Here is a 27,333-nt window from a genome sequence, read left to right on the forward strand (position 1 = left end):
TGATCTCCCCTGAGTTACTGTTATCTTATCTGGTTCATTGTTTGCATATGCTCATTCTGAGTGATTAGTCACTTACGCCTTGATTGGTTAGCAAATAGTGATGAGTGAACATGCAGCTGGAGTCAGCTGTCCTCACTGAAGTCATGCTTACCTGCACAGGTATGACTGAACCCTTCTTGGTGGTGGACTTGCACACTGAGGTGAATTTAGGTTGTTTTACTCTAACATTGACATAAACTGGGGCAACCTTGAGCTCACCTGGTAGAGTGTGCAGCCCATATAGGCTTGGTCCTTTTACGTTCAACTCTGACCCCGATCTTTTGCTGCATGTCGTCCCCCTTCTCTCTCCCACCATTCCTGTCAGTCGAGGCCGTCCTGTCAATAAAGGCAGGTCATCAAAGCACAGAAAGCTCCAGTTTATCACAGTGTGTTACAAATACAGAGGTGGGCACCTAATGAACGTTCTTCTCTGGAGTGCAGCTCTGGCACTAGTTACCACTTTGTATTAAATCACCCTCTTATATTGACAATAGGGTGGTAATACAGAACAAATAAACAGCCTAGACCTTTCATTGAGCTCCTTCATCCACAACATCCAGACAATAGAAGTCTCGCCCATCTTTTCCAGTTGACACAAGCGGTTTTCAGCAAACATTTGCAGTAATCATGTTATATCGACATGCCACCTTTCACTAAAGTTTCAATGTTCAAGCAATCTGACATACAATGCTATCAAGTTAATGGCCAACAAGGAGTTAGCTAACAACTGACTACTTACATAGCAGACAGGGCACAGCAACTGGGTCATGATGGAGTGTTTCTGGCCGCCTGATGAAGTTAAGTACAATATTCAATGACCTTGTAGCTTTTATTTGGTTTCCACTGAATTTGAAAAGATTATAGGTGTTTAGCTTGTTAGCTGCTGGACTTTCTGCTAGTGAAGCCAAATTAGCATTAAACAGCAGCAGTGCTAATTAGCAGAGGGAAAACCAGCTGCTTCTTATTTAATCTCGTTAGCTGACAGACATTGTTGAGGTCTTAATTCTTTGTTTGGTGACTGCTGTGTTTCCTGTTTTGTTAAATAGATTTATATAATAATACTTTTGCAATGTTGGTTTGTTTGTGAAATTTCATATCTCCACCACCACTAATGAAGGTTGCTGTGCCTTGTTTCCTTGTACATGTGAAATAAGTGCACTATACAACAGAAACACAGGTATTTATTTATTTACAGCCAACAACACTGAGTCCATGTTCAACTGAGTGTGCCGAAGGTCATCTGAAGCTTTTAACATTTCACCACCGGGTGGCAGCAGTGTTGCTTTGTAATTCATTTCCTGTTGAACTGTTGCTGCTGCCTTCAAGTGCTCCTATCTCCAATAATAAGGTTGCATTTACAAATTCCTGCACATGTAAATGCTTCAGTGCTGTGTTTGATATTGTGACAAAAAACAGATAATAGAAATATCCAATATGCTTGTTATTTTCACAGTGCTGCTGAAGGAAATCAATTTATAGTAAATTGTTAATGTGGCTTTCCAACCTCAACAGTAAAAAATGCAGCCTTTGATGTTGTGTTTAACATTATTTTGGCTTGTGTGCATTCAGATTATAGTTTCAATATTTCTGATGCTAATTAACTAATTAACAGGTGTGTTTTTTAATGATATTACAGTGTGTATTTTTTTCTCTTGCAGTTGCCCTGAATACAGTTATTATTCACCTCATCCTGGACTTTTCTGATGATGACGAACACTCAGCTGAAGGATACAACCAGGGTCCTACACAACATCACATATTAAATATTATCATCTTCCTTTGAAACTTTGCATACTTACAATCTTCCTCTTCCTGACAGCCCTTGAAGGCAGCAGTGAGTGACCGATAGTGTATTGCCCCCAGTGAGCAATCAGTTGTTTTCATGTTTAAGCGTGCAGCCCCAATCAGCCATTTTTCTGACAATATAAAGGACAAATATTATCACTTCCACAGTATCCCGCATGTCTAAAGAGCCTCATTGATGATGAAAATTAAGAATTTTGTGTGAGCTTCAAATGATTAAAATCTGAAATATGGGCCGTGTGGTTTTTTTTATTCTTATTTTAATGATGGAAACAAACCTTCAGCAGCACCTGAAAATGTTAATACAGCATAAATACTAGATTTAGCCTTCAACTGACAATTATCTGCATTCTCATCATTGTTGCATTCAGGCTGAAAAAAAGATGACAGACGTATGTGCAGCATGAAGCTGGCCAGGAATTTGAGCTGGAAGAGGGCAATAACCTAAATGTCACCCTGCAGCATCTATGCACAACTCATGCTCACATGTATGTTGTGGCTTTAACAGTGACAAGCATGGGGTATTGTTAAATGCGGAAACATAATGTAACAGTAGCAAAATATCTAAAAAATTACTAGCATTAACTTATATTAACCAACATAAGCTACTGGTCATACCTCACCAAGTGAGGCTGTAGCAGGAGACCCCTGAGTGAACTAAACTGAGCTTAAGTTTCTTTGCTTAAGAATTCAGCTTTTCATTTATAAGAAAAAGGATGTGTTATTTTTTCTTTCAAAAATAACATAGTCTCGCTTTGAGAGACGGTTAAAGGAAATGTAATTAGCTAATGAATTAACATAAAGGGCTAAAAGAGAAGATTAACCTGATTTGCAAATCCCTGTTATGACTTTTTTTTTTTTTTTAAATGGATTTATATTATTTGTTTAAAGACAGAGACTGCATCTACAACTTTTAATTAAGGGAGACAAAAACCCAAACCACACACTAACTACTACAACACCGGCAGAACACATATGGTTAACACACAAAGAGGGGTTGATTCTTTGTTTTAGACCTGACTAGACAGATACTCATAAAGATTTACTGAATATTGACAACTGGTGCCCAATTTGCCTGTTAAATAATACATAGGTGTAGATTTTGGGAGGACACAGGGACATGTCCCCCTCAGTATTAACAAGATGTGCATTTGTTCCCCCAAATCATAAGATTAAAGTAGCAGATTACTTTGATTTTTGACAAAACAATGACATTTCTTGCTTTCTGATGACCAATTTGTGCTTTTTCTGCATTAATTTAAGTGTTTGATAGTCCATATTTTCAGGTGGAGGACCCCCAAACACCCCAATGACTCGAAACCAACACCTTTGGAATAATAATTATAAAGTTTGGCTCTGATACTGGCAAGAAGAATCAAAACAGTGCAGAGTCGGAGAAGCTAAACCAGGGTTCATGTCTTAGACATGTCTATTACAGTGTTGGCTTTGGAGATTTCTTTTGTAACACAATTAAAACACTAAAGTAATCTCAACTGTAAGTGAGTGTATTGTGTCAATTGACCAGCTAAGTGACTCCATTGTTATTAGTCCACTGAAGCTGCCACAGCCTTGTTTGTAAAGGACATCACACCAGCTTTCAAAGTAATTGAGTAATTGTTCACTAAAGCCTCTGGTCCTCACTTAAATCCTGTTAATCCCTGCACTAATCAGCATCTTATGAAGTCTTGGAGAAATTATTTCCACAGACCAAACACCACTTAAGCTAATTGTCAGAGTGTTGAAACAGTTTGGTTTATGCCACTTCCAGTTTATTAGTATTATCTGCCTGGCTGACAGGGAAGCTGGCGTAATAATCCAGCGGACGGTTTCAGAGGAACAATTTTTCCTTTTTTTGTGGAAGCACATCAACATGTGATTCATTAACTAAATAATTAAAGAATATTGAATCTCCTCTTTGTTCAAAGGCTTACATAATTCTCATATAAATCCATCACCTGTGTGTACAGTACACATCAGTCACGTTCAGAAGATGCAGAAAAAGTGCAGGGCCTCCGCAGGTAAAATATTTGCCCGGTGGGTCACTGGCCTTCTTAACAGCAAAAATCAATAGGCCACTTCACCCCCTCCCAAAAAAACCCACACTCTGTCCCTGTGTGGCAGAGCACTGTTCAATAAGAGCATGTCAATCACTGCCATGACACACAGTCTGTCATGACGAGCTGCTACTACGAGCTAGGCATAACAACTCAGTGTCTGGGTATTAGAAGCATAGGAGTGCGGCTGCTGGTGTAATTTGACTCCTTTTGTTAGAACTTATGATAAGCTTCAGTCAAGGATAAGACAGAAAACTTTATCTTAAAAAAGGGAGTGTGTAGGTAAGTCTCATTTCCATGTGGATTCCTAATAATCTCATAATCAAAGGATTTTTTATTTTCCTCAAAAGACTGCCGATAAAACAAACAAAAAAGTACTCTCAAGTGGGGTTTACATTTTGACATGACTGTCACATACTAATTACTGTTGTTTTAGACATCTGAAATGTGCGTTCTTTTTCCCTTTTCTAGATGAGTCAACATGCCGACTGGATCAGTGAAACTGCAAAGCATTAAAAAACTGGGACAGGAAAACCACAGCTATGAGTTTTCAGATGAAGGTAATGCGCAATGACAGTGAAGACACTTTCTTAAACAGAAATGCTTTAAAAATGATCAAATAACAAGAAGATCTGTTATTTTATTTGAATAAAACATTATGGAAAGCGTTATAGCTACAGATGTAAATTGTAAAAAAGCTGAAAGCCTTGTCTGTTCTCGTGTTGCAGATCCAGCTGGCTCCAATATGTAAGTATTCTGGAATATTTTGTGTGTTTTGGAAATCTTGGATATTGAATTAAGATTTATAAATTACCGTTTTCAAAAGTATACTCATTATGTGTGATGTTCTCGTGAAGTCATCCTCTTCACAAGAAAAGTGGTAACTAGAAAGAGATATTATCTCGCCGGAGGTCAATGACCACACGTGCCTGCCTTCCTGTCGGCGGGTGCGTGTGTAGACAGGAGCTTATACGCTTTTGGTGATACTGAGTCAGGTGAGACCGGAGATAACATCTCTAGTTGTAGTGTGTCTTCAACAGCACTGCTACATCAGATAATAGGTAACACTTAATGATAAGAAACACATTGTTAAGTCATGCATACCTATGCACGAAACATGATATATTGCATGATAGGGCTGCAACTACTGATTATTTTCGTCATTAATTAATCAGGTGATTATTCTTTAGATTAATCATTTTGTGAAATATGCCAACCACAGTTTCTTAGAGCCTAAGGTGATGTCTTTACAAGTCTTATTCTGTCCAACAGACAGTCAAACAGGAAAGGATATTCAGTTTACAATGTTATAAAACAGTGGATGGAAGCAAACTCTCACACTGGAGAAGATGGAAACATCATGTTTTTGTCATTTTTGCTTAGAAAATGTCTTAAAAAATTATCATAATAGTTGATTAATTCTCTGTCAATCAACAAATTGATTAATCAAATAATCATTGTATCATGAATTATTAAGAATGATCAGGTTACTGCGTGAGTTAATGCCTAATTATGGCCCCGAAGGTTTATCACACTGAACCTTAAAGGAGCTCTATACGACATTCAGAGTATTAATAAAACAGTAAACAACTATTTGATATGTTAAAAGATATAGTGGAGTAATGGCGTCCTGAGCAGGGAATTATAGCTTATCGTAGAATTATAAATTTATAGAAATAAACATGAAAGTTCATTAAAGTTTTGTGTAGAAGTGTATCCGTTTGGTCGCCTAAAGAAGTCTTCAGTATATTATGTATATTTTGTTTTATTTTGATTAAAAGGCTGTTTTTCTATAGCAAAAATTAGCATTAGCATTATCACAGTTAACCATAGCTGTAAACTATGATGACTTGTAAACTCGACGGCATTAAAAATGAGGGTAACATCAATGTCTCTCGAGAATAAATAAAGGTTATATAAACGCATCTTGCTAATCAAGCTAACAGGTAGCATTAGGGTTATCTCCGCTCTCTTGTCCAGCTTGGTGTCTTCTGGCTCCAAAATTCCAAGATGGTAACAGCAAAAAATGTAGTCCACCATCCAATGGGTGACATCATCCCCACAAAATCTTTCTGTCTCTTATTATTTCTAAATATAGCACTTGAAGTAGATCTGCATGTTTGATGAGGTTGATGTCCTTGCTTGATTCTTGCTCTTTTGGGGTTGTACCCACGTGCACTTATTAAGTGTTACCCAGAGGATATGTTCAGCAGCTCACTGTATGTTCTGTCTGTTTCCATGCAGGAGCGCAACAACTTCCAAAGATGATGGGAAGTGAGTAAAAGAAAGCAACAGAGGCCCTGTATATTTTCACACATTCATCTTATACAAAAACTGATTGGTCTTCTATTCCAAACAGAGACAAGGGCAATGCAGAGCAACCAGCGATAAGGGTTGGCTTCTTTCAGCTGGTAAAATACTCTTTACTATGTCACTCTCTTCATCTCTGTTGAGATTCGTCCACCTAATGCAACTATTGTGCTTCTATGGCTGTCCAGTTCCGTTTTGCCACGTGCAACGAGATACTGATGATGGTGATAGGAGCTGTGTGCGCAGTGCTGCACGGCTCGGCTGCGCCCCTCATGCTGCTGGTGTTCGGCCTGCTCACCGACACCTTCATCGAATACGACATCGAGCTCAACGAGCTGCGCGATGACAGGAAAGAGTGTGTGAACAACACTATCCAGTGGAAGAGGAACTACACCGCAGGCCTGAACACATCGCTGAACCAGTCAGACTGGAGCGTCATGAACAATTCAACATGGGAGATGCTCATACCACTGAAGAACAGGTCGTGTGGGTAAGTAGGCTGTAAGAAATGCATGAGGTGGCTTTTTTCAACATCACATATATTGTAAGTCGGGATTTTAAAAGTTTTAGACTGTGTTTAAGTGTATGTGGTTTCGCTGTCTTCATATATAATTCATTTACTGTAGTTGTGCTCTGGTTTAGGATTCTCGACATTGAATATGAAATGACCAAATTTGCCCTCTATTATGTTGGAATTGGAGCAGCTGTCTTCGTGCTAGGATACTTTCAGGTTGGTCTTCAAATGTCACTGTTTTCATACAAAGCAACTTACTGTTTCTCCGCTTGCTTATATATCAAACAATTTACAAATCTGGGAATAACAACTCTTCTGGGGCGTTGGTAGCTTAGTGGATAGTGCTGGGGCTCCATGTATAGAGGTGATGCCTCGCTGCACCGGTCGTGAATTTGATTCCGGCTTGCAACCCTTTGCTGCATGTTGCCCCCCCCACTCTCTCTGTCTCCCCATTTCACACTGTCCTGTATATTAAAGGCAAAAAGCCCCCCAAAAAATCTTTAAAAAAAAAAAAAAATAAATAAATAAATAAAAAATAACAAGTCGTCTACAATCGATAGATTTCGCTGTGGGTGACGTCCGCTGCCAGGCAGATTCGGCTCATCAGGAAATTGTACTTTGGCAGAGTAATGAGGATGGAGATCGGCTGGTTCGACTGCACCTCTGTAGGGGAGCTCAACACCCGCATGTCAGAGTGAGTGGGATGCTGATGACGTGATTTCTGTCTCGAGTATTTTGGAGAATAGGTGCCTGCATGTTACAGTGATTATATCTGTATTACAGCGATATCAACAAGGTCAACGACGCCATTGCGGATCAAGTTTCCATTTTCCTCCAGCGCTTCACCACCTTTGTGTGTGGTTTCTGCGTTGGCTTTGTGAAAGGATGGAAGTTAACGCTTGTCATTCTCTCAGCAAGTCCGCTGATAGGTGCTGCAACGGGTCTTATGGCTATGGTGAGATCTGACTTCATTTGATTTGATTTAACTTGTGTTGACTTGATTTGTTGACTCGACTTACCTCTACTTGCTGATTATCTTCTTTTCACTTGTTTGTTGACCCCTTGACTTTCTGACGTGACTTCTCTTGACTCTTTGAATAGATTTCAACTTGTTGATTGACCTCTCTTGACCTGACTTGTTGACTTCTCTTGACTTGTTGACTTAATTTCTTTTGACTTGTTGACTGACTTCTCTTCTCTTGACTTGACTTGTTGATTGACATTTCTTCACTTGTTTGTTGACCCCCTTGAATTGTTGATTGACTTCTCTTGACATGTTGATTTGACTTCTCTTGACTTGTTGACTAGATTTTGACTTGATTGACCTCTCTTGACCTGACTTGACTTCTCTTGACTTGTTGACCTCATTTATTTTGACTTGTTGACTGACTTCTCGTCTCTTGACTTGCTGACTTGACTTCTCTTGACCTGTCTTCTCTTGACTTATTGACTTCTCTTCACTTGTTTATTGACCCTCTTGACTTTTTGACTTGACTTCTCTTGACTTTGACTTGACTTTTCTTGACTTGTTGACTAGATTTCAACTTGTTGATTGACCTCTCTTGACCTGACTTATTGGCTTCTCTTGATTTGTTGACTTCATTTCGTTTGACTTGCTGACCTCTCTGCTAGAACTCTCTTGACATGACTTGTTGATTGACTTCTCTTGACTTGTTTATTGACCCTCTTGACATTTTGACTTGACTTCCCTTGACTTTGTCTTGACTTCTCAACCTGTTGATCTAAATTCTCTTGACTTCTCTTGACTGGATTTACCAACTTATTGATTGACCTCTCTTGACCTGACTTGTTGACTTGACTTCTGTTGACTTGAAATTTTGACTTGACTTCTCTTGACCTGTTAACTTAATTTCTGTTGACTTGTTGACTGACTTCTCTTTTCTTGACCTTTCTTGACATGACTTGTTGAAATATTATTGACTTCTCTTCCCTTGACTTGTTATTGACTTTGACTTGTTGATGAGATGTCTCTTGACGTTGTGATTTCTTATCTCGCCTTCATCACCTTTGCTTCACTGTGTTTCTCCTCTAGTTTGTGGCTAAGCTCACAGGGTTGGAGCTGCGGGCATACGCCAAAGCTGGAGCTGTAGCTGACGAGGTCCTTTCCTCCATCAGGACTGTGGCTGCTTTTGGTGGTGAGAGAAAAGAAGTGCAAAGGTACAATTTACCAGAGGAAAGATTTACTTTTTACTCATATATATACACATATGCAGCTGAGGTGAGCTCCTCTCCTCCTCTACAGGTACGACAGAAACTTGGTCTCAGCACAGCGCTGGGGCATCAGGAAGGGTCTGATCATGGGCTTTTTCACCGGATATTTGTGGATGATCATCTTTCTGTGCTATGGTTTGGCCTTCTGGTATGGCTCAGGCCTGGTATTGGACACTGAGGAGTACTCACCAGGAACACTACTGCAGGTATCACACTCACTGGACTCACTGACTGGAAGTTTTTACAAGCCCTTTTTCTTTAATCAGTTTTCATCAGATTAAATGAACAAAGTGCATGACAAAAACAAAACAGAAAAAAAAAAAACCTAGAGAAAAACACACATATGGATTTTCACCATCACTGTGTAGCCAAGAGAGTCTTTGGAGCTTTAATATACTGACCTCTTCATTCCAGGTGTTCTTTGGTGTTTTGATAGCGGCCATGAATTTGGGGCAGGCCTCTCCATGTCTAGAGGCGTTTGCTGCAGGCCGTGGAGCTGCTACCACCATCTTTGAGACTATTGAGAGAGTAAGATTGCATCATGTTGTAATTCTGCAAGACATTAATCCTTACAAGGTACTGCATTTTCACAGGAAACCACTGCCTCTTGTTGACAAAACTAATTTTTGAAATATGTCACCATCAGGAGCCGGAGATTGATTGTCTATCTGAGGCTGGATATAAGCTCGACAGGGTCAAAGGAGATATTGAGTTTCACAATGTGACCTTCCACTATCCCTCCAGACCTGAAGTCAAGGTACTTGCATGCTTCGGCTTTCGCTATCATGTAAAACTGAAGGTAGAGTTTGATTTTTGGAAAGAAAAATTTTCAGTGTGACTTTCACCATGGTGTCACATGACCTTTGTTTAGATTTTGGACCAGCTCAGTGTTGCAGTGAAGTCAGGGGAGACCACAGCCTTTGTTGGTCCGAGTGGAGCCGGGAAGAGTACTGCTGTTCAGCTCATCCAGCGCTTCTATGACCCTAAGGAGGGCATGGTAGGTTTGACAGCTGAGACATATGCTCTTATGTGACACTTATGTCAAACTCATATGAATTGACATAATTCACATGCTCTCACGCCAGATGTCCATTTAATCATGCAAGTAAAATTTATAGCCCTAACTCTGCGGTGTGAAAAGAGGACACACACAGTGCACAGACAGATGAGACAGAGCAGCACAGTGCAACAGTAAAACACTGCTCTCAAGTAAGCTGTCCTTTGAAAACCCCGTCAAGCCAGTTGCTGCTTGTACGTCGATGCATGTCTATTAGTACTGGTACTCAGACACATTAAGAGGTAAAAGTGTCCTCATTTTTTAACCCCCCTAAATTAAATAAGTAAATGCTCTCCTTCAGAGGTTTGCTGAAATTTTCAGTGTGTCCTGTTCAGGGTAAAGTTGAGTTGAGTACACGTCTCGGAGCTGCAGACCTTCTTATTAATTTTGTAAGCTGAAACCATTTCCCTCAGTGGAAATGGGGCTTTAATTTTATTTCACAGATAAGAAACAATAAATTGTACTCATGTATCCTAGCTTCATATGAGTAGAGGAAAAGTCTGCTAGCCACTAGGCTAATTTATGCAATGTAAAATGTCATAGGCTTTTGTTAATAATGTTAGCATGTTGTTTTTGTATTGAAAACATGCCTAGCATTGCTTTGTCTGTGAACCTTGTGAATTTTCTGGAGCCAATTTTTTCTAACGCTACATTTGTTAAATGTTGCTTTGGTTCCTGGCTTCATATGAGAGCAGGAAAATTCTGCTAGTTGCTAGGCTAATTTATGCAATGAGAAATGTCATAGGCTTATGCTAATAATGTTAGCATGTTGTATTATTGAGGAAAACATGTCTAGCAAAAGAAAATTGTTCTGTCAGTGAATGTTCTGAGTTAAAAAAGAGCTGAATTTTGTGCTTTTGTTTAATATTGTTTCCATTAAGTCAAGTTTTATGTGTGTTTTTGGCATGTTGAAGCAATTAAACTATATTGCAGTTCATAGAAAATCAACATATCGGCACAGAAACTTCACCACCAACTAGAACTCTGGAGGTTTAATAGCAGAGCGACACAAACTCAGCACTTAGCTCAGCAAAGTACGGTACGAATGATCAAAAGGTGTCGGCCACCTGTGTAGTCCATGTAGGCTACATTTATAAATGAGCCTCAACCCTGGCTATGACCATGTAAAACCTGAAGTTATTTCACTGTACAGTCATAAAGAAAATTAGAGCAGGAAGTCACCTCACAATGCAATTTCCTTCAAAGATGTGCCGAAAGAATGACCCTGACTGTGGCTAAGATGTAAAACCTGAAGTCATTATTACCATCACACTCCAAACTACATTTAAAAGTTGGCAGCCCTCCTCATGCAATACACTGTGATTCTTCTATCTGTGGTCCCTTTTGTCAACTCCTGCCATTGAAGATTCCCTCGACACACTGTAGCTGCAGACTCCCTCCTTTTAAGCTTTATTCTAGTCGATTCAAAAATAACCATCCCCTGAGGCTGATAGAAGTACATGATAATCTGTTTCATTATTCAGCCAATGGGTCCTAACAGCCTCATTTTTCACTTTTACTGGAATTAGAGGTCTTTGCACACCTTACTCTCTTATTCCTTTCAGCTCCTAGAGAAGGGAATAGCCTGTTACAGCACAATGAAGGTTATGCACAAGACTAACAGCCTTACCATTTCAAACTAGCATTGTTGCAAAAAACACATTATAGCAGCAAAGTACTTTAATAGCATCATCCATCATTTTTAGTAAACCAGCTGCTCTCTGTGCCCTCCACCTCAGGTGACCCTGGACGGTCACGACATCAGAGGACTGAACATCCAATGGCTGCGCTCGCTTATTGGCATCGTGGAGCAGGAGCCTGTGCTGTTTGCCACCACCATTGCTGAGAATATACGCTATGGTCGAGCCGGCGTCTCCATGGAAGACATCATCAGCGCTGCAAAGCAAGCCAACGCCTACAGCTTCATCATGGACCTGCCGCAGGTGAAGTTTCAGTTTTAGGATTTATCAGTAAAAGCACAAATTCAAAGTGGCTTAACCACCAATAGTCCTGACGACTTTCCCTGTCATCTTTACATCTGACAGAAATTCGACACCTTGGTGGGGGAGGGTGGAGGTCAGATGAGCGGCGGTCAGAAGCAGCGTATTGCTATTGCTCGAGCGCTGGTCAGGAATCCTCGCATCCTGCTGCTGGACATGGCAACCTCTGCCCTCGACAACGAGAGCGAGGCTATAGTTCAGGAAGCTCTGGACAGTGTAAGTCTGACTGATCTATGTGCTCAATTAAATTCTGTTTTCATCTCAGGTTTGGATAATTTATGGTTTCATTGTTTAGCCTGGTGGTAAGACAATGAAAATGCCTCTGTGAGGGCAACGTTTTATAGTTATTTCAGTTTCTTTTTTATTATAGAGGAGAGGGTGAGCATGTACGTTCTGACAAGAGACATATATCATGAAAACAATACCTCTCAGGGTTCCAAAAATATTAAAATGCCCCAATAACCCAGCTTAACTCCAGTGATTCAACACTGCACTGCTGCCACATTGTCAGACTCACAATAAACAGCCATTTAAAAAAGTTGATGCAAGTAAGCGGAGCTATCGAACTGAGTACATACTATATGTAAGCTTTGATTAAATTGCTGTGAGGCAGGGGTGGATATAAAGACTGCATTGACGTGGGTTTTTGTCTGGGGCTTGGAGTGAGTGATTTCAACACCTTTTAAACTGGGTGTTTTTGTATGTTGCACTTGCATGACTGATCTGAAATTTGCAGTTTCAGAGACGCTGGTAGCTGCAGGCAATCAGGAGACACTCGTAAGCTCACGGAATATTTGGATTTAGTCAGGTTTAATCCATCCCTCACACAATCAAACACGAGTTTCTATTACTAAACAAAACATGCTGCGACAAAACAACCTGCCACTCTCCATCTGTGGTTGTTCTGGGGCCGGGAGGAAATGGAGCTGCTGTTTGCTGCAGGGACGGTTAGCAGCATCTGCGTGAAATTGGTGTGTTACAAAACCCTGGGTACTCTCACAGCTCCTGGCACCACACTGTGGCAAGGCTGCTCTTTTTTACAGGGATAAAATCTGTTCTTGACCTTCTGTCTGTCCCACATCTCCCTCCCGCTGTCACAACTTCTCACTTACAGTGTTAATTAGCTTACCTGCTACCTTGCTGTGTGCCCGCTGTCATCTCTCATTTAAATTTCTGAACGGCCACAACTTTTTATGTATATATAATTAGCCCAAAACTGGGGTGGCAAGGCATTTTTTAGGGGTGGGTATGGGCAGCTGCCACCCTATGCCATTCGGGTAGATCTGCCCCTGTTAGCATGAGAAAATCCTGCCACATTAAAACCAGACATGATTTCATCACAGGTACGCATGGGTCGCACCACCATCTCCATCGCTCACCGCCTGTCCACCATAAAGAACGCAGATGTGATTGTTGGCTTTGAGCACGGCCGAGCTGTGGAGAGGGGCAAACACAATGAGCTGCTGGAGAGGAAGGGAGTCTACTTCACTCTGGTCACCCTGCAGAGCCAAGGAGACAAGGCTCTGAACGAGAAGGCTCGGCAAAGTAGGTCCAACTATTGGTGGTTAATGTCTCAGAAATATATTTATCCACAGAGAAACTATGAGGATCCACTGATTGCGATCATCACCTTTCTCTTTCATTAGTGTCTAACAATGAAGAAGAGCCGGAGAGGCTGAATCTATCCAGAGCAGGCAGCTACCGTGCCAGTTTGAGGTATTACACAATCCCAATCGCCCCCTGCCCTTCATTGCTCGCTCATTTGCTTACTTGTGCATAATATTCATTCCGTGGCCCTGACTGTGCATCTAAATAGGGTTATTACAGTAGTCATTTTGTGGCTGAAACTGAGGCGTGCCATGGCAGAAACTGGCACCTTCATTTACTTAATTACCCTCTTACATTTACTTCGACATTTGGAGCATTTAGCTGACACTATCACCCAGAGCCACTTACAAGTGCAACAGCAGAGGAGGCTTGAGGTCCTCTATCACCGCCATTACAAGCACCTGGTAATGACTTCAAAAAGAACAACGGCAGCACCAATATATTCCTGTGTCCTCTGACTATTAATGTGCATGAAGTGATGCTGATATAAAAGAAGCTCTTTCTTTTTGACTTTGCAGAGCCTCTATCCGCCAGCGGTCCCGCTCTCAGCTGTCCAATCTGATCCCAGAGTCTTCTGTTCCCATCACCGGAGAGCTCGGCCCGAGAGCCTACTCTGTGTCACAGGCAGACAAATCCAAGGTGTGTGTGTGTGTGTGTGTGTTCAATTTTATACGTGGGTGTTTGAAGCAGGTCAACAATAATTACATAAAGTTGGCTTGTAATACCACTTTCTTTGTGATGTTTTTTCTATATTGATCCTCAGATATTACACAGTTAATATCTCTGACTGCCTGCTGATGCGTATTTGTCTGTGTGAATGCTCAGAATGCTTTCCCAGAGGACGAGGAGGAACCTGTGGAGCCCGCTCCAGTTACCAGGATCCTCAAGTACAACATACCTGAGTGGCCTTACATGATTTTCGGATCCCTCGGAGCTGCCATAAATGGAGGGGTCAACCCTGTCTACTCTCTACTGTTCAGTCAAATCCTGGCGGTGAGGTTCAAGTTGGAGTCTGAATTTCTGAAACACACAAACTGAGCTCATTTCAAAAGCCTTAAAGCCATGATGTGTAGAATATGAGCATTTCAATAACAGCCTACTGTTACAAATATAAATTACAAGACAGGACGACTGGAAGCTTGTTCATATTCTGCATGAAAAGGTCATCAGATATAAATAACTGGGCTTAGTGGTGCATTCAAAATAACTCGACTTGCTGGTGATGCAGCTTTCCAACGTGGAGACATGAGAAATGGAGCCTGTACAGAGGCCTCTTCCCTAAAGTGCCAGCAGACATTTTAATTCAGCATCTGTCCACGGACTGTTGTCTTCCATGTTTTCCTCCATGGCCCTCTGCTAGTAGCAACATGGATTCTGCTCAGCTCTTTCGTCACTCTGGATCTGAAGTGTCATAGTGATGCAAAAGCCACTTTGAAATCCAATTTGAGCAGCCAGGGCGTCCGGACTGAGATGCATCTGTAGATATCTGATTGGTATGTGATTGGTTATGATCTGATTTTTGCTGTCCACACGTTCTAAAAATCAATCTGGACACAATTTGGATATGCAAACAGACAGATTTGGGGTTGCAGGCTGAACAAAGCCTAAGTTCACTCAGTTTATTCATTATGTACCACTGACGTCTGTCTCATAACTGACCACAGTTGTGTTTTTTGGGAGCAGATTATAGTCCTGCAGATGAGGTTAAATAAAAGTGGATGGTATGACACAGCTAATAAGTTATTTGTGTGTTGAGGTCCGTGCTGAATAAACCAAAGAGCACTCTTGATCTCTAAGAATGCTCAATAATACATTTATACATATGCACATTATGTATGTACGTATATTAACATGCGTTTATCCTTGCACATATGTCTTTGTGTGTGTGTGTGTGTGTGTAGACATTCTCAGTAACAGATCCTGTGGCTCAGAGGAAGGAGATTGATAGTATCTGCCTGTTCTTTGTCATGGTCGGCGTGGTCTCTTTCTTCACCCAGATGCTGCAGGTAGAGTAGCAGTCTGCTTCAGTGAGACTGATTGCTTTAGTGCGTCTCTACTGCCTTCACCCCCTGCTCATCTTCAAGGTTGGAGGAAAGTCACTAGAGATCTTCTTTATTCTGCCAAATTAATACCTCCTTTGGATGAAAAAAGATCTTCCAACATCCTGCAGAGGTGCTGTTCAGTGATTGATCCATGAGTTCTGACACCAGCGGAGTGGAGGGATGGCAAAGACACTATTTTCTCAGATTAGTTATATATTACATTATGTTGAAGATCTCTGTGGTATTTGGGATTTAATAAAAAAAACACTCCCTGTGTGTGTGTCTCCAGGGTTACGCTTTCTCCAAGTCTGGAGAGCTGCTGACCCGCAGGTTGCGGCGGCTCGGCTTCCACGCCATGCTGGGCCAAGAGATCGGCTGGTTTGATGATCACAGGAACAGCCCCGGAGCTCTGACCACGCGTCTGGCGACTGATGCCTCGCAAGTTCAAGGAGTGAGTTACAGCCTCAGTGTGAAAAGATTTTGAAAGTCATGGAGTGTCATATTCAGAAATAAAATTGTAGTTTTAGATAATGTGACTTAACCAAGTTATTCTCACTTGATAAATTCTGCTTGGAGTTAAATCCATGAAGAGAATCAGCACAGTGCAACAGCAGCATGATCCCTCTTTTCCTCGTCTTCTTTCAAGGCCACTGGCTCACAGATCGGCATGATAGTCAACTCGCTGACCAACATCGGCGTGGCCATCTTGATGTCCTTCTACTTCAGCTGGAAGCTCACGATGCTCATCCTGTGCTTCCTGCCATTCCTCGCCATGTCAGGAGGCTTCCAGGCTAAGATGCTAACAGGGTTCGCGAAGCAGGACAAGCAGGCGATGGAGGCCGCCGGACGGGTCAGACATTGTTGTTTACACTGTACAACTTCACCACAATTCTATTTAGGTAGAGAGTTACATCCAGTGACTTATCTGACAGTAGATAAGAGAGAGCTTAACAACAGTGTCTATTTTAGGCTTGGAGACCCAGTTGTTCTAAGGTAATCTGATCGGATTTGGGTTTTTAGATTGGATTTAAAAAAAAAGGACTCTAAAATCTGATTTAGATCATGTTGTCCAGTTTAGTATTGATCTGGATCAAACCTTCACTATGTGTTGTTTAAAACTTGACCTTTGATCCAACCAATTGTTAACATGTCGTTAGGTTTGGACACAAACTATTTGGTTATAATAAGGAAAAGATCATGTTTTGGCTTATATTACCCAGTTTTCTTGGCACTATCCTGCCTGGAAACACAGTGATGTCTCCTTAAAAAACAACCAGTCAGGGCGTTGGTAGCGTAGTGGATAGAAAGGGCAGTGTCTTTATGTGCCAATATAGCTACCCCCCCAGCTTTTCGTGGCATTATCGCCAGTGGAAACACAGCAACACGTCGTGAAGAAACACCCATGTATGATGACTAAAAATCTGCTGTAAACACAGCAATGACTAAAAAGCAGCTTGGCAGGCATCTTGCCTAGGCAACATGCCATTCACCTTTCTGCCACTTTAGACATGTTGATGTGATACGTATGATATGTGCAAATGTAACATATCCATGGTTTGCAGAAAGTTTCTTTTGGTGATTAGGCTGTCTTCACATAACTAGTAGCCTACATTGTGATGTGTTGTCTTATTTAGAGCACTGGTTATCTTGATTTTGTTGTCCTGAAAAGTCTGCACCAGGATCAGAGTGATCCAATCCAATGTTGCTCTAAAAAACCGGCTCTAAAGTCAATGAGTTAGTTGATAAGCAAAACATGGGATTTCCAAATCCAGATCATTCTGATCCAAAATAAATATTTTGAACAACTGGGTCTAGGTTTAAAATTTTTCTCAAGCTCTGCAGCTGATTCAGATCTTGGTACAATGACATTTTATTAGCTGCTCCTCTAATTGAGCGGTAAGTTATGCATGGAGCTAACACCGTCAGGCTCCGTTCCTACGGGGGCCACCCAGGCTTTGAATGCTGTCATGGTACAGACAACACACAGTGGATAAAACCTCAGGACAATACACTGAGAGCCAGAAAGTTCATAATCAAAGAAAAGTTAATTTACTATGAACTTCCTTTCCACTATCTCAATTATCTCAATGCAGTAAACCCCACCCATCCCAATGAAGTGGATTAGATGAAAGTTTAATGATCCCTGTGGGTGAAAATGGCTTACTGCAGCAGCATAAAATAGGATATAGATAAGAACAGAGAAAATGCTTTATCTATACTGTATTCTCCTTAAAAGCACATACGAATAAGGATTAACTTCTAGTCAGCTATCTCCCTTTTTTGCCTGTTTTTTTACTGTGCCATTTAATCTGGTTTTTGAATTATAACCTGAGTCCTTTATGTGCAGATTGCTGGCGAGGCGCTTAACAACATCCGCACCATTGCAGGCCTGGGGAAAGAGAGGGTGTTTGTGGAGATGTTTGAGGCCCAGCTTGATGCTCCGTACCAAGCAGCCCTGAAGAAGGCAAAAGTGTATGGAGCCTGTTACGGTTTCACTCAGTGCATCGTCTTCTTAACCAACTCCGCCTCCTACAGGTTTGGAGGTTACTTGGTGCGACAGGAGGGGCTCCATTTCAGTTTGGTGTTCAGGTGAGAGGAGACGGCTTTCAAGTCTGATGCCATTCTGTTAACACGCACAATTAATATCAGGCTACATCGCCTTCTATCAGTCTTATTTGTTGGCTGTTGTTTTTTAATGGCGGACCCCGCCACTACCAATGAAAACTACTGTATATAGAGATATATTTACAGAATCATAACCATAAATAGTGTCAAGCTGGGTTTGATTTCACAAATATGATAAAATACATTTAGAAAAAAACATTGTTCCACGAGACGGAGAAAGGATCCAACCCTGTGGTGAGCCAGTGGATGTAAAAAAGGTTGACTAATGACTTACACTGGTGTTGGTTTCTCCGGTAGAGTCATCTCAGCCATCATCACCAGTGGCACAGCCCTTGGCAAAGCCTCCTCTTACACACCAGACTACGCCAAGGCCAAGATTTCAGCTGCACGTTTCTTCCAGCTGCTGGACCGTGTGCCTCAGATCAGCGTCTACAGCGATAAGGGAGACAAATGGGTATGAGGGCATATGTTATGCTACGTTTTATGTGCTATTCTGCCACACTGCATGCCGAGTGTGTAATAAAATGAGCACTGCTTGCTTTTTCTGTGATACATTCAGAGAGGAATCCAGATGAAAAGGCTAATTTATGAGTCCTTTATTGCTTTGCTTATTAATTTTAAATAAGTCATGAAAGAGAGATGTGTAAATGGAGAGAGGAGACAAGGAAGGATTGTTAGCCCTTTTATCACATATTGAACATACAAAAGAAAAAAAATCCTGAGAATACAAGTACAAAGAGCCCTTTAAAAGATGTGAGGCAATTTGAATTAAAAAAAAAAAAACCTTCATAAGACAATTAAATGTGATGAAACTTTTACTTCCTGTGTAACTGAAGCTGCCGTTTGTGGACAGAAGGTGGCAGCCTAACATACCAAGAAGCCCACACTAACCTTTGTTCTCTTTCATTTTTTGTTCCCTCCCCCTCCCTCTGCTGTGTTTTTAGGATAACTTCCAAGGGAACATTGAGTTCATTGACTGTAAGTTCACCTACCCCACCAGGCCTGACATCCAGGTCCTGAATGGGCTGAATGTATCGGTGAAGCCCGGCCAAACGCTGGCCTTTGTGGGCAGCAGCGGCTGTGGGAAGAGCACCAGCGTGCAGCTGCTGGAGAGGTTTTATGATCCTGACCACGGCAGAGTGGTGAGAACACACAGCGAAATACTGCACACAGACACTGGATGGAAATGTACTAGTGTCATAGTCTATTCTGTAAATGGTTCAATTTTGACATACTTGTTCTTGAGAATTTCAGTTTTCTGCTACTTAATAATCCTACTTCACAGCATTTAGAGGGAAATATTATACTTTATACTCCACTACATGTATTTGACAGCTTATAATTACTTGTTACTTGACTTTCACATGCTGAGACATTTCTCAGTCAAACAAAGTTAGCAGTTAGCTGGTGAACACCAGCTGAACATACAGATATTTTTCTCAGTAAGAGCCAGTGGTGCTGCAAAGAGGTGGGCAAGGGGGGCCATGGCCATGCTGATACAGTCACTGCCAGCTCCCTCCCCTCGTGAAAATAATTGGAGGCCGCTGTGAGCCGTTTTTAAACTTGAGAAGGCTTGTTCCCAGTCGCTGTTTGGTTCTTTACAATTAATGCACTCCTTCAAATTAAAACTTTAAATGTCTTTATAAGAAAAAGGACAACCAGCCTATTTGAAGAACAATGAATCACCTAACGTTTACAGACACATAACACAAGATATTAACTGTATTGTTTTTGTCTATGCACATCAGACAATTAGTAATATTAACAGCAAAAAAAGAAATTAAAGTATATCAGTATGTGATTCCTTAACTTCCCACACTGACCTAGTTTTCAGTGAGTCCATATTTTACAACAACATAAAAGAAACCCTGTTAGATGTGTAAATCCTGGACTCTACATAAAAACAGACGTGTCTCCCATCCTCCATCTGTACAGAAATGAAGTCGGTGCTGCCATCTTGCACTAATAGCATCATTTAGAGGCAGAGTTTGTGCATTAGCGATTGTGAGGTGGAGCTGCGATATTCAGTTCCTGCCCATACACCTGTCTGAGCACACTGATTGCCACAAACAGCCGTCAGTCATGAAGTCACACCCCCTTTTTACGGCATCAAATAACTAATTAAAACGAAACTTATCAGAAAAATGAACACTTGAACGTACATCAGCGTGATAAGAACTACCTGAAATGAAATGAAATGTCCCATCTGCTCACAGGAGTGGGTAACTTGTACTGCAGCCAGCCAACAGGGGGTGATCAACATGTTTTGGCTTCACATTTGCAGAGCCGTCATGCCTTCCATCTCTGTGTTCGGCCATTTGTGTAAACAGGCAACAGTTTGCTCACATGTTAGGCATATTAACTTTAAAAGGTGTCTGTTACATTCATAGTTTGTTCAGTTATTGCAGATATAAGTCAACGATATGAACATTTCACCAGTGATTTTGTTACATATATATGGTGTAGAAAAATATGAGCCCGCATAAGAAGTGTCTGGTGAATTCCTTCAGCAAGGATACCCGCAAATAAGAGGTCTGAGCATTATATTGTTACAGCAGATGCTGACCTTTATCAAAATGTCAGATATCTCATTGTGAAATGAATAAGTCGTACAGTATGTATCGTCTGCCTACAACATACACTCATATGAGGCATGTAAAAGTCAAAGAATAAGTGCCAGACATCAAGAGATTTAAGTATTTCTGACTCTCATATCACCTCAATTCATTCATCAATCAGACATTTATGCTGATTGTGTGCTTTAGCTTAAAAAGGGGGGCACCACCCAGGATGGAGGTTTGCCTTTGTGCCAGTAAGGGATCCCTGCCAAGATTCAAATGGCCTTAATTGAGTTGGAAGTGGTTTGGAAACGTGTCGTCCTGATTCTCTGTTTGAGATTGTGAAAGGACAGTATCACCTCTGCATAGTTAGGACAGAAATCATAGTGGAGATGGTGTTATGATAGCTCATCAAGTGGATTGTATTTCCAGTCTTTAGTTATTATATTGCTTTGTCCTAATGGTTAAATCAATTGCCTCTTGCAGCTGATTGATGGCCGCGAGTCGACTCGTGTCAACGTGCCCTTCCTGCGCTCCAAGATTGGCATCGTGTCCCAGGAGCCCATCTTGTTTGACTGCAGCATCGGAGAGAACATCAAGTACGGCGACAACTTGCGGGAAATCACCATGAATGAGGTCATCTCCGCCGCCAAGAAAGCGCAGCTCCACGACTTTGTCATGTCACTTCCTGAGGTACTGGGGACATTTTGTGTGCAATGTTTGTGGCAGGGGCTCAAAAGCTGAACAGGTTGAAATTACTTTGTTCATGTTCAGAAAACTGGCTGGCAACAGTCAGGGAAAGCAAAGCAAAAAGGGAGCAGGAAAACACAGACAGAGATTATGAAGAGAACAAAGACACAACAAATGATACGACAAATGGCAGTGGGAGAGAGGCTGGTATATATACACACCAGGGTTGACGAGGGACAGGTCTGGCTCGATATCTGAATGAGGAGTAGGTGTGCATATGTATGTGTGTCCTTTTATACCACTAGGTGCCACTAAATGTTCCAGCCAATAATTCCCTCTAAAGATTTTCACAAAGTTCCTGAGAGCAACTTTTACTGAAAATGCAGCAATGGTGGCTTGTTTACTTCTGCTTACAATCCAGATTTGTCTATACGCTACAGGATCTACAAAGCAGTGTTAATGTTGGCAGCTATTTCTTATTTAGCCTTAGTTTTAGTCATTTTATACATCATAGTTTTAGATGATGAATAGTCATTACATTTTAGTTAAATGTCATTCCTCTTTAAAGTAATTCAGCTAGGCTAATACAGATATTGGAAATCGAAATGAAGGTGACAGATGTTTAAATTTAATTCAAGCACATTTTTTCTACAACTACAAATAATTTCTACCCACTCACAAACTTTCATTTCTCCAGTAAAGGTTTTGACAGGTCTAAAGAATGATTTGCTAATTCTAACACTTGCTAATGATCATTTGAAAAGCTCAAAATCTCAAACTCTTTTTAAAATCTGCAGCATGTCAGTCTGGAGGTTTAATCTCATGTCCTCTCACAAAGACAGTAATTAAAACTGGACTTTGGCTGACGGCCTGCAGCTGCCGCTCTGTTGTAGCACGCCGAAAACAAGCAAAGCTAGCTGCTTGAAGCCACCGCTAAATCCATTGCACAGCTCAGCCATTAACAGTCAGACACACAGCTGCTTATTTACTTCCTAAATACAGCCCACAACTCGCATTAAAAGCTGACGCTGCTGTGGCGTAACTATTTTGCAGGCTAGCAGTGCATTCTGGCACTGACTATTCACTGGTGTTTAAGTCGTTGGCGCCCCAAGCTCATATTGGTAAAAAATAATAATAATAATAATAATAATAAGCACGGCCATTCTGGACTTCCTAGTTTAAAAAAAATCTCCACTAACATTTTAGTCCTGTCCCTTCTTCTCAACGAATATAAAACATACATTTCATCATAGTTTTCATTAACAAAATGAACACTGCTACAAACACTTGTTGCACTGAAATTCTTATGTAGTTGGCACACACATGCAAACTTGTGTCACATCTACAGCATAAACTACAAAGAGTAGTCTGGAAAATTCACCGCAGGCAGGTGAGAAAAGGTTTGCTTCACAAATTCAATGCAACATGAGCTAAGTAATTGATATACAAATGGTCATCTGGGGAGTTCCAATAATGAGTTAAGCAAACATTGATTTCAAGTGCAATACTTACTTTTACTTATCCACGTTGATCCGTGCTGATCATTTGGCAGCTCCATTGCAATAGCGTTATTTCAATTTGCTGTTAAAGTGACTGCATTCCTACTAACGCCAATGCAATCACAGCAACTGATCAAAAGCCTGTTTATAGTTTATAATTGTGTTTTCCCAGAATGCTGATGCAACGTACGAGGCTCATTACCATCAGCAGCTGACTGATTGTTAGCACTTCAGAGGAGAAGTCGACTGATACTGGATTTTCAAGGCCGATATACATTAACACATAAACAATTTTGATAGCAATCCCTTAATGTTTTTTTTAAGATACACCTTCAGTGGGTCATTTTACAATGTAAAACCCAACTTATCAGTGCTCTCTTGTGGACAAACTCCTTTTTTTTTTTAGGAGTTTTTCTTAACTCAGCCTGTTAGGAGCTCCGTTTAGCCTTAGGATGTTTTGTGCATACTGTTCCTGATGATGGTGAAAGGTGAGAAAGGGGAAGGGAAAGTTCCATTAATACAGAGCCTAGAGGGAGAGAAAAGTCTGACGCTGAGAGACAGAGTGTGTCCTCATGAGATTTTGTTATTGCTGCTCATTGTTTCTACAAAGCACGCTGAATCCAGGAAAAAGTCACCTTCATCTGTTTTTATGACCTGGCATAGATCTTTTAGCTTCAAGACAATAAAGATGTGAATGTCCAAATGGGGATATGACTCACCATAATGTTCCTTCCTGCCTCAGAAATACGACACAAACGTCGGTGCCCAGGGGTCCCAGTTGTCTCGTGGTCAGAAGCAGCGCATCGCTATCGCCAGGGCGATCATCCGTGACCCCAAGATCCTGCTCCTGGACGAGGCCACCTCCGCCCTGGACACTGAGAGTGAGAAGGTATGCTTCAATAAATCGAGCAGCGCCGTCATCATATGATGAATTCACAGACGTCGCATCACAGCACAGTGCAGCTGCTTGATTTTCTTCGGGCACAGAGAGCAAGGAAGACCAGCAGTTAATTATTATTACCATTAACATCATTATCATTCATCATCTCTATTATTATCACCAGCAGCAGCTCACAGTTCGTACCAGCCTTCCAGTAGAGTCTCTTTAAGATGTGGGGCTATGCTGCAGCTTTTCCAGCTCAATGGCTGAACCACGCTGGGGAGCAAAGAGGCCTCTGCAGCGCACTGATACACTGGAACATTCTAATGATAGTAATCAACGCGTGATTGTGAAATTACTATAATTGTGAGGCTTGTGTGTGTGCCGTGTGGGAGAACTGATGATGGTTTCTGTGGCAGCTTCATGTGTGTTTGTTGTTATGCCCGTGACAGACCGTGCAAGCCGCCCTGGACAAAGCCAGAGAGGGTCGGACCTGCATCGTCATCGCCCATCGCCTGTCTACCATTCAGAACTCTGACATTATCGCCGTCATGTCCAGAGGCTATTTGATAGAGAAAGGAACGCACGACCAGCTCATGGGCCTGAAGGGAGCGTACTACAAGCTGGTTACCACGGGAGCACCAATCAGCTAACTGCTCGGGGAAACAGTAGCCAATTAGCAAGGCAGCCAACAGAAACGAATGTAAAGAGCAGTGTTATTGCTGTACATCGAGAGAGACCACGATTAAAAGTATGCCATAACATGAAGACAGGAAGATACACCTATTCGCTCTTACAGTATTTATTATGGGTTAGGATCCTCTTATGAAGAGAAGGGTCCTGCGATTCGCACGCCCTATTTTGGGGTATTTTAAGGTAGTTGTCTGTCTGTCTGTCCTTTACCTACAGAAATGTATCCCACAATTCACCATAGTCTGCTGCACCAAAGTGCCCATAAGCTGGCTTTACAACCAACAATAATCAGCAGACATGAAGCTGAACTTCACAGTTATGGCAGAACCTCAACAGATGTTTTTTTTTTATTGTACTCTTACTGTAATATAAAAAAATGATTCTTGTTGGTGAGAATTATCAGAATATATTGTATTTATAGTTAATGTCATATAATTTTATCAATGGTTTTGACAAAATACAGGAGTTCAACATTGCCAAAAATGTCCCTATTTGATTTCTTGCCAAGAGTTAGATGGAACGACTGCTACCACTCTCATGTCTGCATGCTAACGCAGCAATTAGCTTAGCTCTGCTTATTGACTGAAAGCAGGTTGAAACAACGAGCCTGGCTCCGTCAAGAGATGAAGTTGCCCACCAGACCCTCTACAGCACATTTCAGTATAGCCACGTTGTCTTTACAGGATTTTTTTTAGGTGTTAACTTTGGAGGGGCCAAACTAGCTTGCAAGTCTTTTGGCTAAGCTAATCTAGGATAAGCTAAGCTAATCACCTGCTGGCTCTAGCCTTGAAATATGCCTTCAAATTGAGTTGTGTTTCAGTGTTCATGAACAGAGTCCATATGAATGCCGCCCTCAAGGTATTTACAACCTCACAAGTGGAAATTTTTGACAAGCTCTGAGTTCATGAGTTGTTTTTGCTGACATTTTCAGAAAAGGCAGAGGTCATGGAAGTTCTTTATTTTGGTTGATGGTGAATTAACAAGCCCCAAGGAAGAGTGCCAGGCATTGAAGCCCATTGTACATAGTGGGCAAAAGTGGAACTACACTATCTGGGTCCATCAGATGCTGCCAGGGGGTCTAAAAAGCCTTTCCCCATAGATTTACATTGGGAAAGAGCATCACAGCCCCCCCCCCCCAAAAAACCGACTCCTTTCACAAGACTTGATCTATTTGGTTTGATAACATTTTGAAAGTCTAGAAGAGCTGTGCAGTATTTCATCATTATTCAAGTTACAATTGGCCCCGCTTGGTATGCTGTGTATATATGCCGTGTGTGTATATATATATATTGTACATATATACATATACATATACATTGTAATGTCAGCCAGTTTCATTCAGAAATTGTTGATATTCACAATGGCCTCATCTTTTTCCTCTTTCCTCTTGCTAAATTGTTAGCTATGGTGGCTTCTAGACGCTGACAATGGCCTCCATGTTGCCGTTGCCTGGCAGCGGTGTTCTCACAACTTAACCACTTGAAAGTGAAGGATATTGTGTATACAAAGGCAGCACTATTTATTGTGCAGAAGTGAGGGTTGTATCTTCCAATCTAGCTCCCAGCAAGAAAGTCAACAAGTATATTTCCTCAAATGTCAGATGAGCCTTTTAAACATTTTATAAGACAGAAACCATTCAAATCAATACCTTGGTATGTATCTTATGTAGTTTGAGCTTCTAGATAATTCAGTTTAATTGCTTCCTCAGATGTTTTTCCCATCCGTGTTCCTGAATGTGCTTTTGTTTTACACAGTCATCTGATGTAACTTAATTCTGTGTGGATGGTCCTATTTTTTTATGCTTTATGTGGAAATTAAATAAAACCATCAAAGTGTCTAAACTTGACTGAGCTGTTTACAGTATTTGTGTGAAGATGAGGAATGGCCTCATTAATCAAACATGCCCCAGTGAGCTCTGATAAACTTGCAGTCTTAACAAGCACCTGGCCACTGTTGGCAGCTACAGATACACAAGTGGGCACTGCTAGTCCAACAGGAGCTGTGTATTTCACCTTCCTTGCAGTAAAGCTGTTTTGAAACATTTAATTATGTCATGGAGTGATTTAACACCTAATAAACAGTATAAAGTGAGATCAAATATCAACAGTAACGTTTACAGCTTTCATGTTGTGGTCATGTCAGTCAAATATCAGAGGATTGCACTACAAAGGGGGATTATTGGATTAGCGAGGTATCCTGAGTCTTAAGACAGAGTCTGTTCAGAAGGTAGCTCTGTTTTCACCTGGCTACATCGCCATGGTAACTTCTGGACCAGTTTCTGTCCAGAGTTTCAGACTGAAATAGTGTTAAAGTTGCCTTTCTCTGATCACCTACACTCTGAGGTCAACAGTCAATATATGAGAGATACAGATTCTCAACTGTGGAAATATAACACCTGGAACATTACATTATGTGACTGAACGAAGCTGTGCAGCTACAGAACCCTGTTCTTTTCCAACAGTGAATTATGTAAGTGATTCAGAAAATCTCAGCAAGCTCATGGGTTTATTTCACTTACAATCTCCTTTCTTTGAACTACTGAATGTGTTTACAGTGTTCTCTGGTCCATTTGCCCACGCTGCTTCTAAAAGAAGCCTTCTATTAAACCACAGGTAGCATGAAGCATTAACAGTTCACTATATTGTCAAACGGGATGACGTTTTCTTGCAAATAAAATGCCACCATAACATTACAAGGGTGTTTACACGTATCAGCCTGTTCAATGTAAT

The 27,333-nt window shown here is 41.2% G+C and overlaps 1 protein-coding gene across 4 annotated transcripts; it reads left to right on the top strand.

Moving 5' to 3' along the window:
• The first annotated feature begins 799 nt into the window (after window positions 1–799).
• abcb11b (ATP-binding cassette, sub-family B (MDR/TAP), member 11b) lies at window positions 800–26,441 on the top strand. Of its 4 annotated transcripts, none has more exons than XM_049570620.1 (30): window positions 800–1,778; window positions 1,859–4,178; window positions 4,368–4,456; window positions 4,625–4,643; window positions 6,141–6,170; window positions 6,256–6,307; window positions 6,395–6,696; window positions 6,849–6,936; window positions 7,281–7,414; window positions 7,504–7,675; window positions 8,774–8,898; window positions 8,984–9,158; window positions 9,367–9,480; window positions 9,599–9,709; window positions 9,824–9,949; window positions 11,749–11,952; window positions 12,055–12,225; window positions 13,353–13,554; window positions 13,656–13,725; window positions 14,136–14,256; window positions 14,443–14,610; window positions 15,519–15,623; window positions 15,949–16,110; window positions 16,306–16,509; window positions 18,007–18,248; window positions 18,582–18,738; window positions 19,229–19,426; window positions 21,329–21,535; window positions 23,774–23,920; window positions 24,364–26,441. In XM_049570620.1, the coding sequence occupies exons 3-30, from the start codon at window positions 4,378–4,380 to the stop codon at window positions 24,562–24,564; spliced, it is 4,086 nt and encodes a 1,361-aa protein (XP_049426577.1). In that variant the 5' UTR covers window positions 800–1,778; window positions 1,859–4,178; window positions 4,368–4,377; the 3' UTR covers window positions 24,565–26,441. The 4 variants fall into 4 exon arrangements, with proteins under 4 accessions (XP_049426577.1, XP_049426580.1, XP_049426581.1 ...); XM_049570623.1 differs by lacking the exon at window positions 1,859–4,178 and having other exon boundaries at window positions 800–1,387; window positions 1,698–1,778; XM_049570624.1 differs by lacking the exon at window positions 1,859–4,178 and having other exon boundaries at window positions 821–836; window positions 1,698–1,778.
• Window positions 26,442–27,333: the final 892 nt, after the last annotated feature.

The sequence above is a fragment of the Epinephelus fuscoguttatus genome, linkage group LG24, assembly GCF_011397635.1.
Source record: "Epinephelus fuscoguttatus linkage group LG24, E.fuscoguttatus.final_Chr_v1".
Classification (NCBI taxonomy): domain Eukaryota; kingdom Metazoa; phylum Chordata; class Actinopteri; order Perciformes; family Serranidae; genus Epinephelus; species Epinephelus fuscoguttatus.

Coding starts and splice junctions, on each gene's coding strand:
- abcb11b (XM_049570620.1), top strand. CDS start 4,378: ATGCCGACTGGATCAGTGAAACTGCAAAGCATTAAAAAACTGGGACAG. Junction 6,171..6,255: donor ACTTCCAAAGATGATGGGAA/GTGAGTAAAAGA, acceptor TATTCCAAACAG/AGACAAGGGCAATGCAGAGC. Junction 6,308..6,394: donor GGGTTGGCTTCTTTCAGCTG/GTAAAATACTCT, acceptor ATGGCTGTCCAG/TTCCGTTTTGCCACGTGCAA.